Source organism: Rhinolophus ferrumequinum, chromosome 19 (assembly GCF_004115265.2).
Source record: "Rhinolophus ferrumequinum isolate MPI-CBG mRhiFer1 chromosome 19, mRhiFer1_v1.p, whole genome shotgun sequence".
NCBI lineage: Eukaryota > Metazoa > Chordata > Mammalia > Chiroptera > Rhinolophidae > Rhinolophus > Rhinolophus ferrumequinum.
The window spans coordinates 286,656-300,557 of NC_046302.1; the positions used below are offsets into that span (position 1 = coordinate 286,656).

The following is a 13,902-nucleotide window of genomic DNA, read 5'->3' on the forward strand; positions in this document are numbered from 1 at the left end:
TGCCTACTCTCTGGCAGGCATGGTCTGGGAGCTGCAGGCTCCTAGGACACGATCTACCCAGCCTGCCAAAAAGTTCACAAGCTCAATCCCAAGAGCCATTGGGGCTACTGCTTACTTACTCCATAATCAGGACCACCCAGCTCCTTTATCCGGATCTCCCAGTGTCCTTTCTCTCTTAGAAGCTTGTTAATTTCATCATTCAGGTCACGAATTCGGAATTCACCTAAACCAGCTAGAAAACAAAAGCATTCATATCATTTCTTCAAAATACCACTCAATATTATACCCATAAAAATGAATGTCAACACCTATAAGGGCATGCAGTATAAAAATACTCATTTAATTTTATAAGAAAAACCAATAACACCCAAACAAATGAAAGGGCAAGGACTATACATAGAGTTCCAACCAGCATAGGGGAAAAAAAAAAAATCCTTGAAAAAAAAGTTCATCCTTATTAGCAACCAAAGAAATGAACTGAAGCAATCCTGCAGTTCCATTTAGACAACTATTAAAATTGCAAAATCTTAGAGGTGGGGGGACTTAGCATGCAATTCCAGCAAAGATGCAGTGAGGTTGGCATAAGACTCGTGGCTGACAGCATTCTGTATTGATTTAGTCCTTTCAAGAAAGCAATGTGTTGTTAAATGGGAACACCATTTGTATAGCCTGAGAATTAAGCCTAAGGGACTAATTTAAAGAGATGGACACAAAGGAGTTTGCTGAGGTGTTGTCTATGGCAGCCAAGAGCTGGAGCATCCCACCACAGTTAATGAACCCTGATATGTTGAAATGATATGTCTGTTGCAAGGGAGTAACCCTCCCTTTCTCCACTGAATCGCTTTGTACCCTTGTCAAGTCAGTTAATCACATATTATATGTGGCTATACTTCTGGACTTCTTATTCTGTTCCATTGGTCTATATGTCTATCATTCACCAATACATTATCTTGAATACTGTAGCTTTATATTAAACCTTGAAATTAGGTGGTATGAATATTCCAATTTTGTTGTTTTTCAAAATTATTTTGGCTATTCTACTTCTCTTGCTTTTCCATTTAAATTTTAGAAAAACTTTATCAACATATAAAAAAAATCCTGCTGGGATTTTGATTGTGATAGTATTTGAAAAGAAAAAGAATTGATATCTTTCCTATACTGAGTATACCCATTAATGAATACTGTATATCTCTCCATTTATTTGGGTCTTTTTTATTTTCTTCATCAGTATCTCACAATTTTCAGCATACAGATCACACATATATTTGTTTGATTTATATCTAACTATTTCTTATGTTATACTTTTGTAAATAGCACTTTAAAAAATGTTCTAGTTCCAAATGTTCATTGCTAGTATATAAAAAATTTATTTTTTGCGTGTTGACATTTTAATTCTGTGACCTCGCTAAACTCAATTATTCATTTCAGAAACCTTTCTGTAGATTCCGTGAGATTTTCTACATAGAAAATTATGTCATCTGAAAATAGAGCGTTTTATTTTTTCCTTTTCAATCTGTGCACCTTTTATTTCCTTTTCTTGCTTTACTGCACTAGCTAGGAATTCCTGTATGATACCGAAAGAAGAAAGCACTCAGTCTTTCACCATTAAGTATGTGGCTGGCTACAGGTATTTTTTGTAAAAGTGCTTTATTGAGGTAAAAAGTTCCCTTTCATTCCCAGTTAGCCAGGAGTTTTTATCATGAATGAATGTTAAATGTGGTCAAATACTTTTTCCGTACCTACTGAAGATGATCACATGGTTTTTCTTCTTTATAATAGTGATGTAATGAATTATATTAATTTTTGAATGCTGAATCTGCCATGCATTCCCAGAATAAATCCCACTTGGTTGTGATGTAATATCCTCTTTATATATTGCTGTATTTGATATGCTAATACTTAGTTGAGGATTTTTATGTTTATATTCATAGGGAATACTCGTCTGTAATTGTCATGAGGGATTGTCTCAGCTCCCGCTCCCCACACAAGAACGCAGGATATGATGAAGCCAAAAAGGAACACCCACGGAGCCATAAATAGGGGAAGTCATACCACTATATTTTCGCTGGCAACCAGGCAAGACACACACAGTAGGATCCACATGATCCGCAATCCACTGTCCGCTTTTCTGCCTGCCAACCAGCCACGCAACCAAGGCCATCAGGGCCCCCAGCCAATTGCCAACTAGCTACAGCCAACGGCCAACCACCACCCAAGCCAGCACTCCCCCACGCGAGGCCAAGAGCCTGGAAACTGCTCTCTGGGACTCTGTCCCCACACTCCACCCCTCCAGGGTCTCGCCTCACAATCTATGCAACAAGCGTCTTCCCCGAGGGGCCCTGTGCCGTATTAGCCTATAGGCACCTACAGGCGGAAAGAAATAGCAGTCTTAGGAACCAACAATGGCAAATCCCTTCCATTTGGGAGGATACATGCTAGCTTCTTGTCCTGGGAAAGGAGGGCCGCTGCCACTGGCACCTTTCCCAGTTTGTGGTACCAGACCTTTATGGCAGTGCTTGGGGTCCCTTGCATAGTTTCAACATGTAACAGAAAAGGGGACCCCATAATAGGCCATAGCGACAGCACATAGGTTCCCCGCAAAATCATCCCGGGGGATGTCCCTCGATGTCCACCTACTTTCTGGGCAAAGCCAAAGAAAGTAGGATGCTCTTTGGCATGTGATGGGATGCTCCCAGGGCACCGCCAGTCCTTCTGGGCACAGCCAGGGCTCTCAGGGTACCCCACCAGTCTTTCTGGGCACAGCCAGACTTCCTGGGCACAGCCAGAATTTCTCATAAACAAGACTGTAGTCTGCACCAGTGTGAACTAGGGCCAAACCCTCTGCATATTAGAAGGTGACCAATGTATGGACAGTACCACATGGGGCCTCCAGTCCCTGCTTATTCCCTCTGACCGGATACCTTGGCCCCATCCCTCATCAAGCTGAAAGGAGTCGGCCTCAAGCGGCCGCATGAAGTCCTGGAGGGACACAGGTCATGCTTTCCCGGACTGCTCCTTTAGGCTTCGCTGGAATTGCTGTTCTGGATGCAACTATTTCCAAAGTTCCAACAAGAGTGCATTGGGTTGTCTGTCTATTTCTTCCTGATCAACCCCTGCTGCCAAGAGATCACGCCACATCAGCGTGTGTGTTACTCTCTGAGGCCCGCGACCTCATCCCCTTACTTTTGATTTGGGCATCCAGACTTTAACTTCTCAGACCTCCTGTCTTAACTTTCTTTGCCGCTGGCTTTCAACATCCCCTAGGGGGGCCATGGCAATGGTAGCTTCATGGATCCGCCACCGCACAGAGGGCATAAGAATGGCAACCAAGGATCCCAAAGCACTTGCAGGGGCAGTATCCAAAACCAGATCTCTCATGCTGGTTATAAAATGCTCGTCATCCGGCCCCCGAATATTAAGGTTGAACATAGCATGTTTCATATCCATTTCACGGATGATTTGAGTAAGTTCAGTATATGATTGCATTATAGGGGTTACCAAAAGGAAAAGAGAGTGTGCAAGGAATTGAAAAACAACTTGAAGAAATAATGAAAATAGCCTTGTTAAAGACAAAAAGAGAATCCTAAAAACAGCAACAAAAAAAGCAATTAGTTATCTACAAGGGAGCTCCCATAAGACTGTCAGCTGATTTCCCAACAGAAACTTTGCAAGCCAGAAAGGACTGGAACGAAATATTCAAAGTATTCAAAAGCAAGAACCTACAACCAAGGGTACTGTACACACCAAGACTATTATTTAAAACCAAAGGACAGATAAAGAGCTTCCCAGACAAGAAAAAGTTAAAGGAGTTCATCGCCACCAAACCAGTAATACAAAGAATGATAGAGACTTCTTTAAGATGAAAAAAAGATAAAAAATATGAATAATAAAATGGTAAAAAGTAATTGCAGTTTAAAAGTAATTGCAGTTTAAAAGTAATTGCAGTTTAAAAAATAATTACAAAAACCGCAATTACGTTTGCACCAACCTAATAACTATGTATCTATCAATAATTGCTTTCCATGTAACTGGATTAAATCAAAAACATAGGAGGGCTAAATGGATAAGAAAACAAAACCCTTACAAATGCTGTCTACAACAGACTCATTTCACACTAAAAGACACACACAGACTTGAAAGTAAAAAGACAGAAAAAGTTATTTCATAAAAATGGAAATGAAAAAAAAAATCTCCAGGGTAGCAATACTTATACCAGAAAAAATAGACTTTAAAACAATGGCTATAAGATGAGACAAAAAGGGACCCAGTAATCCCACTACCTGGTATTTATCCGAAAAATCCAAAACCCTACTTCAAGGGGACATGTGCTTCTATATGTTCACCACAGCATTGTTTACAATGGCCAAGATGTGGAGGTTGCCTGGATGTACATCAATAAAAGAATAGAGGAAGAGGAGGAGGTACACATATATATACAGTGGAATATTGCTCATCTAGGGAAGGGAATGGGTTCTTGCTATCTGCAGCAGCATGGATAGACCTGGAGGGTATTATGCTGAGCGGAGTATGTCAGACAGTGAAAGACAGATGCAATGAAATTTTGCTTATATGTGGAATCGAAAGAACAAAATAAACAAACAAATCAGAAACAGACTCATAGATACAGAGAAAATTTTGATGGTTGCCAGATGGGAGGCGGGTTGGAGTGGTGGGTGAAAAGGGGGAAGCGGTTAAGAAGTACAAATACATTGTTACAAAGTAGTTATGGGGATGTAAGGTATAACATAAGTATAAGTATAACATAATAATACTGTAATAACTACATATGGTGTCAGATGGGTACTGGTTTTATCGGGATGATAGACGGCAGGGAGTTGGGGGGCAGGGTGACCAAGGTGAAAGGATTTAGAAGTACAAATTGGGGGTGGCCGGATGGCTCAGTTGATTAGAGCGTGAGCTCTTAACAACAGGGTTGCCGGTTCAATTCCCACATGAGTCAGTGAGCTGCGCCCTCCACTACCAGACTGAAGGAAAACAACTTGATTAGGAGCTGATGAGTCCTGGAAAAACAAACTGTTCCGCAATAAAAAAAAAAAGTACAAATTGGTAGTTACACGATGGTCACGGGAGGGAGTCGTGTAAGTAAAGCACAGGGAATATAGCCAATAATATGGTACTAACTATCTATAGTGCCAGTCAGGGATCACTTCTTAAATTATACCAATGTCTAACCATATGATATACACTTGAAATTAATCTAAAATATTGAATGTCAACTGTAACTGAAAAATTAAAAGGGGGGGCAAACGTGAAGGGCAACAAGTCGTACAAATTTCCAGGTATAAAACAAATAAGTCATGGGGATATAAAGTACAGCACAGGGAATATAGTCAATAATATTTTGATAGGATGGTACTAAATTTATCATGGTTGTTGAATTTATCATGGTGATCACTTCTTTCGGTATATAAATGTTCAGTAACTATTGTGCACACCTGAAAATAATATAATATTGTATGCTAACTATATTTTTAATACAAATCTTAAAAAAAAAAAAACAAAGTCCTGAACCAGATGGTTTCACAGGTGAACTTCACCAAACATTCAAAGAAGGATTAATACCTATCCTTCTCAAACTATTCCAAAAAATTGAAGACAAGAGAAACTCATTTTATGAAGCCAGCATTACCCTGCTACCAAAACCAGACAAAAACACAACAAAAAAAAAGAAAATTATAGGCCAATATCCCTGATGAACATAGATGCAAAACATATTCAACAAAATATTAGCAAACCAAATTCAGCAACACACTGAAAAGATCATACACCACAATCAAGTGGAATTTATTCCTGGGATGTAAGGTTGGTTCGATACCCACAACTGAATTAATGTAATACGTCACATAAACAAAAAGAAGGATAAAAATCATATGATCATTATCAACAGATGCCAAAATAGCATTGGACAAAATCCAGCATCCGTTTCTGATAAATACTCTCAGTAAAGTGCGGAGAGAGGGCATATACCTCAGCTTAATAAAGGCTATATATGACCAACCCACAACTAACATCACTCAATGGTGAAAGGCCAAAATCAGGAACAAGACAAGAATGTCCACTCTCACCACTTTTATTTGACATAGTACTGGAAGTCCTAGCCACAAAAATCAAAGGAGAAAAGAAATAAAAGGCATCCAAATCAGAAAGGAAGAAGTAAAACTCATTATCTGCAGATGATACCATACTATATATAGAGAACCCTCAAGAGTCCACCAAAAAACTATTAGAACTGATAAATGAACTCAGTAAAGTAGCAGGATACAAAATTAGTATTCAGAAATCGGTTGCATTTGTATACACCAATAACAAACTATCAGAAAGAGAAATTAGGAAAACAACCCCATTTACAATTACATCAAAATGAATAAAATACCTAGGGATAAGTTTAACCAAGAGGTAAAAGACCTATAGTTGGAAAACTATAAGACATTGAAGAAAGAAACTGAAGAAGATACAAATAAATGGAAGGATATACTGTGCTCATGGATACAAAGAATTAACATCGTTAAAATGTCCATACTACCCAAAGCAATCTACAGATTCAGTGAAAGGTCTATCAAAATACCAATAGCATTTTTCACAGAACTAGAACAAATAATATTAAAATTTATATGGAACCACAAAAGACCCGGAATAGCCAAAGCAATCTTGAGAAAGAATAACAAAGTTGGAGGTGTCACGCTACCTGGTATCAAACAAGGCTACAGTAATCAAACCAGCATTGCTACTGGCATAAAAACAGACACATAGATCAATGGAACAGGATACACAGCCAGAAAGAAACCCACACCTTTATGGTCAATTAATCTATTCAAAGGAGGCAGGAATATAAAATGGGCTAAAGACAGTCTCTTCAATAAATGCTGTTGGGAAAACTGGACAGATACATGCCAAAAAAATGAAACTAGACCACTTTCTTACACCATGTGCAAGAATAAACACAAAATGGATTAAATACTTAAATGTAAGACCCCCATACTATAAAACACCTTACAGGGGAAAAGGCAGTAAACTCTGTGATCGCACTCTTAGCAATATTTTTTTGGATATGTCTCCTTGGGCAAGGAAAACAAAAGAAAAAATAAACAAATGGGACTACATCAAACTAAAAAGTTTCCGTACAGCAAAGGAAACCATCAACAAAATGGAAAGACAACCCATTTGAATGGGAGAAGACATTCGCAAATGATAGATCCAATAAGGGGTTAATACTCATACAACTTAACTCCCCCCAAAACAAACAATCCTGTTAAAAAATGGGCAGAGAACCTGAATAGACATTTCTCCAAAGAGGACATACAGATGGCCAACAGACAAATGAACAGATACTTAATGTCACTAATCATCAGGGAAATACAAATTAAAACAACAATGAGATATCACCTCACGCCTGTCAGCACAGCTATCATGAACAAATCAATAAACAACCAAGTGTTGACAAGGATGGGGAGAAAAGAGAACTCTCGTGCACTGTTGGTGGGACTGAAAATTGGTGCAGCCACCATGGAAAACATTATGAGGTGCCTCAAAGAATTAAACATAAGACCCAGCAATTCCACTTTTGGGTATTTATCTGAAGAAATCCAAAACACTAATTCAAAAAGATAAATGCTCCTCTGTGTTCACTGCAGCATTATTTACAATAGCCAAGATATGGACTCAATCTAAGTGTCCATAGACAGAAGAATGGATGAAGAAGATGTGGTACATACACACAACGGAACATTATTCAGATATAAGAAAAAGAAAACTAGCTATTTGGAATAATATGGTTGGACCTCGAGGGTATTATGCTAAATGACAAGTCAGACTGAGAAAGACAAATACTATATGATCTCACTTATATGAGTAGTCTAAAAAACAGAATAAATGAACAAATAAACCAGAAACAAATTCAAAGATACAGAGAACAAATTGATGGCAGCCAGATGGGAAGGGTGCTTGGGGCGACAGATGAAAAAAGAAAAGGGATTAAGAAGTAGAATTTGGCTGTTACAAAAATAGTCACAGCAACGTAGAGTACAGCAGAGGGAATATAATCAGTAATATTGTAATAACTATGTATGTTGCCAGATGGGGTGGTAAATTTGGAAGTCACATAAATGTCTAATCACTATGTTGTACACCTGAAACTAATATAATATTGTATGTCAAGTGTAATTGAAAAATTAAAAACACATACCACATATAGAAAAAGGTCCACTCAGAAGCTGCATGTCAGTTAACAGAGATTACTAATATCCTAAGGAAATCATGTGGCTTTGGAAATATGGGAAGAGGAGACTCCCAAGATGTGGTGTGAGTCCACTGTTTGCCAGTCTCTTTGTCCGATGCCCCACACCATCCTCTCCCCACACCAGCTGTCATGTGGAGCTGGCTGGAAACCCTTTAATGCAACCTCTCAGCTGCTGCAGGTAGGTGTGAGAATTGGTCCAAGCACTTTGGGAAACTGTTTGGCTGTATCTCAAGATAAACACGTCTACCCTATGGTAACTGCACTCCTCAGAACATACGCAACAGAAGTGACTGCATGTGAAAAAGAATGATCAGAGTAGTCCTATTTGGTATAGTCCCAAACTGGACACTAAACAAATATCCATGACCACTGGACAGAAAGGAGTATGCATGATTCCACTGATATATCAAGTTCAAAAGAGGTAAAACTTATGGGTTATTAGAGATCAATAATATTGTAATAACTACATATGCTGTCAGGTGAGTTCTAGACTTATTGGGTTGATCATTTTGTAATTATATGTCTCATCATTATGTTATATACCTAAAACTAATATAATATTGTACATCAATTTTAATTGAAAACTTTTTTAATTATTTAAAAAATAAAAATAAATACCCATGCACCACCCCCAAAATATCTAATCTCTTTTGGGTTTCCTCTTTGACAGATGGGTTGTTACAACTATGTCGTTTAATTTCCAAATATTTAGGAATTTTCCAGATATTTTTCTGTTCCTGGTTTTTACATTAATTCTATTATAATTAGAGAAAATACTTTGTATGATTTTAATTATTTTAAAATTTGCTAACAATTGTTTTATTGCCCAGAATATATTCTATTTTGGTGAATGTTCTATGTGTTCTTAGAAAAAGAAAACGTATACTTTTATGTTAGGTGAAGTGTTCTATAAATGTCAATTAGGTCAAATCATTTATAGTTATTCAGCTCTTCTATGTCCTTACTGATTTTCTAAGTCTATTGATTTTGAGAGAGGAGTGTTGAAGTCCCCAAGTCTAATTGTGGATTTGAAAATCAAGCATTTTAAGAAGACAGATCAGCTTACCATTCTGAATTTGAGCCACTTTTTTAGAGATCTCTCCAATAATCTGTGAAAAAAATAAAAAGTAATAAATTTTTATGACTTTAGAATATGTCTAAAAGCACTAGAAAAATATAATTCAAAATTAGTTATTAAACATAGAAAATGAAAACAAAAAACATAGAATTCTGGTTTAAGAGCCATTTAGATAATAAGAAACAATCAGAGACTTGTTATTTCTGCTAAGATCAGATTCACCCAAAATGTACCTGTCGTCTCCACTTCTCAGCTTTGGGCAGCTCAGTACATTCCGAGGCAAGGAAGGGTCTTCGTTCCTAAGGAGAAGCAAAATATACACATTGCCACCATGCTATATGAAATTACAAGCTTCATGCAAACATTGAACTGATTCAGGCCTGAAATCTAAAATGTCTAATGGTCTAAAAAAGCCTTAAAACTCACTCAACAATATCTCCTTAGGAAACAACTATATAGGCAAAAACATTCACTATATTGTATCTAGTACAGTGAACCACTGGAAAAAACATCAAAGTCCAATAATAGGGAGATGGCTAAGTAAACTAATTATATCCATTTCATGGCATATTTATAGTACTACCTTAAGAAATGATGGCTGTTAGAGATTGGAACAAACATCCATATATGTGTGTTTTTATAATTTAAAAAACAAAAATACTCAAAAAATTGTACATTTTATCTCTAATCTGGCTGAGTCTCCCTGAGTCCTGAGTTGAGATCATTTACTGATTTCAACTTAGAGCTGATCCCCACAGCACTTCAATTTCCTCTGATTCAATATTAGACAGAGATGGGATAATATGGGAACCCAATTATCACATTACAAAGAAAATGGAAGAACAAGCAGCCAGATTATCACACTGCCCCAGCTATAGAAAGATACACCTGGAATTCAAATGTGTAGATGCAAAAGTGTATCAGCAAGTATAGACAAGAAATAGGAAGATGTGGAGTTTGAAGTTTGCTCAGAAAGGAGTTCTAACACATTTGCTCTTGATATTTTACAATTCATGAGGAAGATTTACACCAACCTTCATTTTTCCCTCTTCCAGTTGAGCTTGGCGAAATCTTGCTAAGGCCGTCCTACCAGAAAAAGAGAAGACTTCATTATATCTTACTCACAGATTTCTTATCACCCAAGTTCCTGGATGGGGTAAATCAGCTCATGATCATATTTAATGTCATTCCTCTATGTGTGTGTGTGTGTGTGTGTGTGTGTGTGTGTGTGTTTTCATAGAGTAGTTCATAGCTTTCTATGTTCCGAAGAATAAGGCTTATAAGGCCATTTGTGTTCCTGAAGACCCAATTATCTCTTTTACTTACACTACGTGTAAGGACTGTAGGAAACTCAACTAATCAGACCACTGAGGTAAGCAACACATCCAGATGTTAAAAGACTAATATCATGGGGAGCCCTAGCTGTCACTCCAACATTCCCTGCACCATCCTCAGGTGAACAGGTGTTCATCCAGTAAAAGTCTGTGAGCTGTCAAAAAACACTAATGGGGAAAACAAATAAGAAAATATAGGAATACTATTTTAACACACGTAGAGAAAGAGACATACATCAAAAGGCTCATATACCAAAAAGACCAAACACAAAAAGAGATCCATGGCAGTACTAAGTTATATAAAATTTACAGACAAAATCGAGTTGATACTTACATGGCCTTTTCTGCATTTCGGGCCTAAAAGGAGACAGATGGGAAGAAAAATGTCCATGTTTAAAATACCTTTTTTTCCATTTACTTTTTAGAGAAAAGTTTCACAAGGACATAGTCATAAGCAGAATGTTTGAACTAGCATATGAACACAGTAACAACAACAACAAAATTAAAAGATGTCCAAGTCCTGTGACTTTACTTATGCTGCTCCCTCGAACTAAAATCTTTACTCCTCCACTGTCCCCACTCCATTGGATCTGGTTAATTCCTATTCATCCTTCAAAATTTACCTGTATCATCCCATCCCAGAAAGTTCTTCTGTGACTCCCTTCTTTCCAGCTAGGTTGCTACCCTTTGTCTGGGTTTATACCCACCATGGCACTTTCCACCCAGAATCACAATTTGTCTGTTCCCTGGCAATGGAATTTGAGGAAGAAAGGAGGGCTTTAACTGAATTTTATGTAAGTACTGTCACACTAGTGTCAAGTCAACTATCCCTGAAACACAGTGTCAGGCAGGTAACATGTTCTGGGTATAAGCAGAAAGAGAACTTGCTGAGTCACAATCTGAATTTTACTCCTGATTCTTCCACTCACCATCCCTGAGAAGTAGGCTCAATTTCCCCATATTTACAACAGAGATCACACCTCTTATCTCATAGCGATGTCATGATGATTTAATAAGAATAAGGTAAATACATGAAGACATCAAGTATGCAGTTCATAGATGCTCAGCCAAAGTGAGCTCAATTTAAATCTCCTTTCTAACCCTCCTTTTCAATGGACAGAAAGAAACTTGGGAAATGTTTGGTGGATAAATTAACACAATATCTACCAAGGAATAAAACAAAGAGGCTCTCCCAGGGGAAGCCATCATCTTGAAGGCTGAGGCTGTTTCGTAGCTATTTCATTAAAACCTACAGATACTAAATATTTAATTCAGTGTTTCTCCATGCTTAAAACATCATGCTAGGTGCTAGGAATTCAGCCATGGTTTTTTCCATGGAACTCATAGGAACTTCCCCCAAAACAATGAATCAATGATAAGTGATCAGTGATAAAGACATGTACCCAGAGTGATGGAAGCGCACAAATATGAAAGTGTGATGGTGATGGTAACAGTTATACAAAATACCCAACAACTCCTATAGCTGGATACACCCAGGCCCACAGATCCTTCTGTGCTAGAGAATGGAGAGAAGGGATTCCCTATGCTTGAAAGAGTTCAGAAATGAAGATCCTCAAGGCTGAGCAGGGCAGTATGAAACAGTAAATTTGGGGCATATCCTCCTACAGAAAAGGCTGCTTCTAGCCCACCGGTTTCTCTTGTTCTTAGGTAATTGTGCTTGTCGATCTACAATAGCTTCCATTATAACTTTATATTGGAATTATTCTATAACCTTACTACCGCGTAAGTGCTTCTGGTGGGGGCCTCACTTAATGAAAATATTACAGTAAACAACATATGAGCATCTACTTTGTACCAGCACTATGTGCATTCTCATATATTCCCGTTGTAAGCGCTTCTTGAACAAATTAAGACGCCTACAAACCACGCCAGACCACAGAGATCACACCCGCATGCAATAACACTATGACATTCATTCATTCGTTACTGAACACCTACAACGTCCCAGGTACAATGTTAGACATTAAGGAAGCAACGGCGAAAAGACTCTACCCTCGTGAAATTTATATCTTGTGGGGCAGACCGAGAACAGATATAAATCAAATAATCCAGAGACATATAGTCACAGCCGTTGTTTATCTCCCCTGTGAGACTTGGGGGCAAACAATCCAACCCACGGCAGGCACCGAGACTCGGAGCCGGTCCTTGTGCCTCTCTGTTCCTTAGTTTCCCTAAGCGCGAAAGCGCTTCATCGAGATTTATTTAATACAGTCAGAAGATGGTAATGCGCGCGGCTCCAGATTCCGGTTTCCTCCTCCAACTTCTGACAGCGAGGCAGAAAGAGAATCCCCAAGTTACAGCGCAGGAGCCTGAAGCCTGCAGTGAGGCCCGCTGAGCCCCTACCACGAGGGCCCCAGAGGGACTGGGAGGCCTCGCAGCGCGCCCGCTCGCCTCCTCCTTCAGTCACCCACCGAACTCACCATGGTCAAGTGAGGGCGCCGCCCTCGGGCCGCGGAGCTACAGCCCAGGAGCTCCCCGACCTCAGGGAAGGCAAACCCCGAAGGGAACTGAAGGCTCTAAGTGACCGCACCGCCGACTTTTTTTTTTTCCGGGGAAGGTAAAATAGGAAGGACCGGAAATGAGGGACCAGAAATGATAGTGAGAATTGGCCAGGAGAGGGGAAGGAAATGCAGGCGCCCTCCTGTAGGCGGTCTTCCGTCGGCGTCGGACGTCTCGCCACAGCGCTCGGCGGAAGGCTGGGGTGTTGGCAAATTGCACTTGCGTAGTCGCACTGACAGGCCCGTCTCCCGCTCAGCGCTGGGCAGCTGGTTTACTCTCGCGATAACAACTGAGACATTTCTCGCGTGAGCTGTTGGTACCACTGGAGCGGGCGACGCCGACTGCAGTCGTCAGTAAATCTGTTGCGGGCGTGGTTGCTGCTCTAGGTGCGCATACCACTGGCGCTCTTTTTGGTTTTTCTGTGAGCGCAGGCATGCCCTTTCGGAAGTTACTCGTCCTCATCCCTCTGAATGGACTGAATTCTCACAAACACTGGAGCCGCTGGACAGGATCATCAATCACCCCGCCTGCTTGGACGAGGCGGCTTCAGGAGTGAAAGCTGCAATCTCCAGCTAGCGAGCGCTGAAACGCCGTTTTGGGCAGATCACGGCGAGAGTCTTTGTTCTCCAGGAGTTGGAGCTGGCCGGGCTTCGTGAATTCCTTCACGTTTCCTTGTCATTTACTTGGGGGCCTGTGTTTTTTCTGACATTTTC

The 13,902-nt window shown here is 39.5% G+C and overlaps 1 protein-coding gene across 3 annotated transcripts in view; it reads right to left on the reverse strand.

Moving 5' to 3' along the window:
* ISY1 (ISY1 splicing factor homolog) overlaps positions 1–13,310 on the reverse strand; it is a 35,072-nt gene extending 21,762 nt beyond the window's left edge. Inside the window, exons 1-6 of one of the 3 annotated variants that reach the window (XM_033087460.1) lie at positions 13,111–13,310; positions 11,004–11,026; positions 10,370–10,421; positions 9,569–9,634; positions 9,324–9,366; positions 120–232 (exon numbers count right to left, since the gene is read on the reverse strand). In XM_033087460.1, the coding sequence (XP_032943351.1) occupies positions 120–232; positions 9,324–9,366; positions 9,569–9,634; positions 10,370–10,421; positions 11,004–11,026; positions 13,111–13,113 (300 nt within the window). In that variant the 5' untranslated portion in view covers positions 13,114–13,310. The remainder of the gene's footprint in view (positions 1–119; positions 233–9,323; positions 9,367–9,568; positions 9,635–10,369; positions 10,422–11,003; positions 11,027–13,110) is intronic. The other 2 variants (XM_033087461.1, XM_033087459.1) reach the window with 2 other exon arrangements.
* Positions 13,311–13,902: the final 592 nt, after the last annotated feature.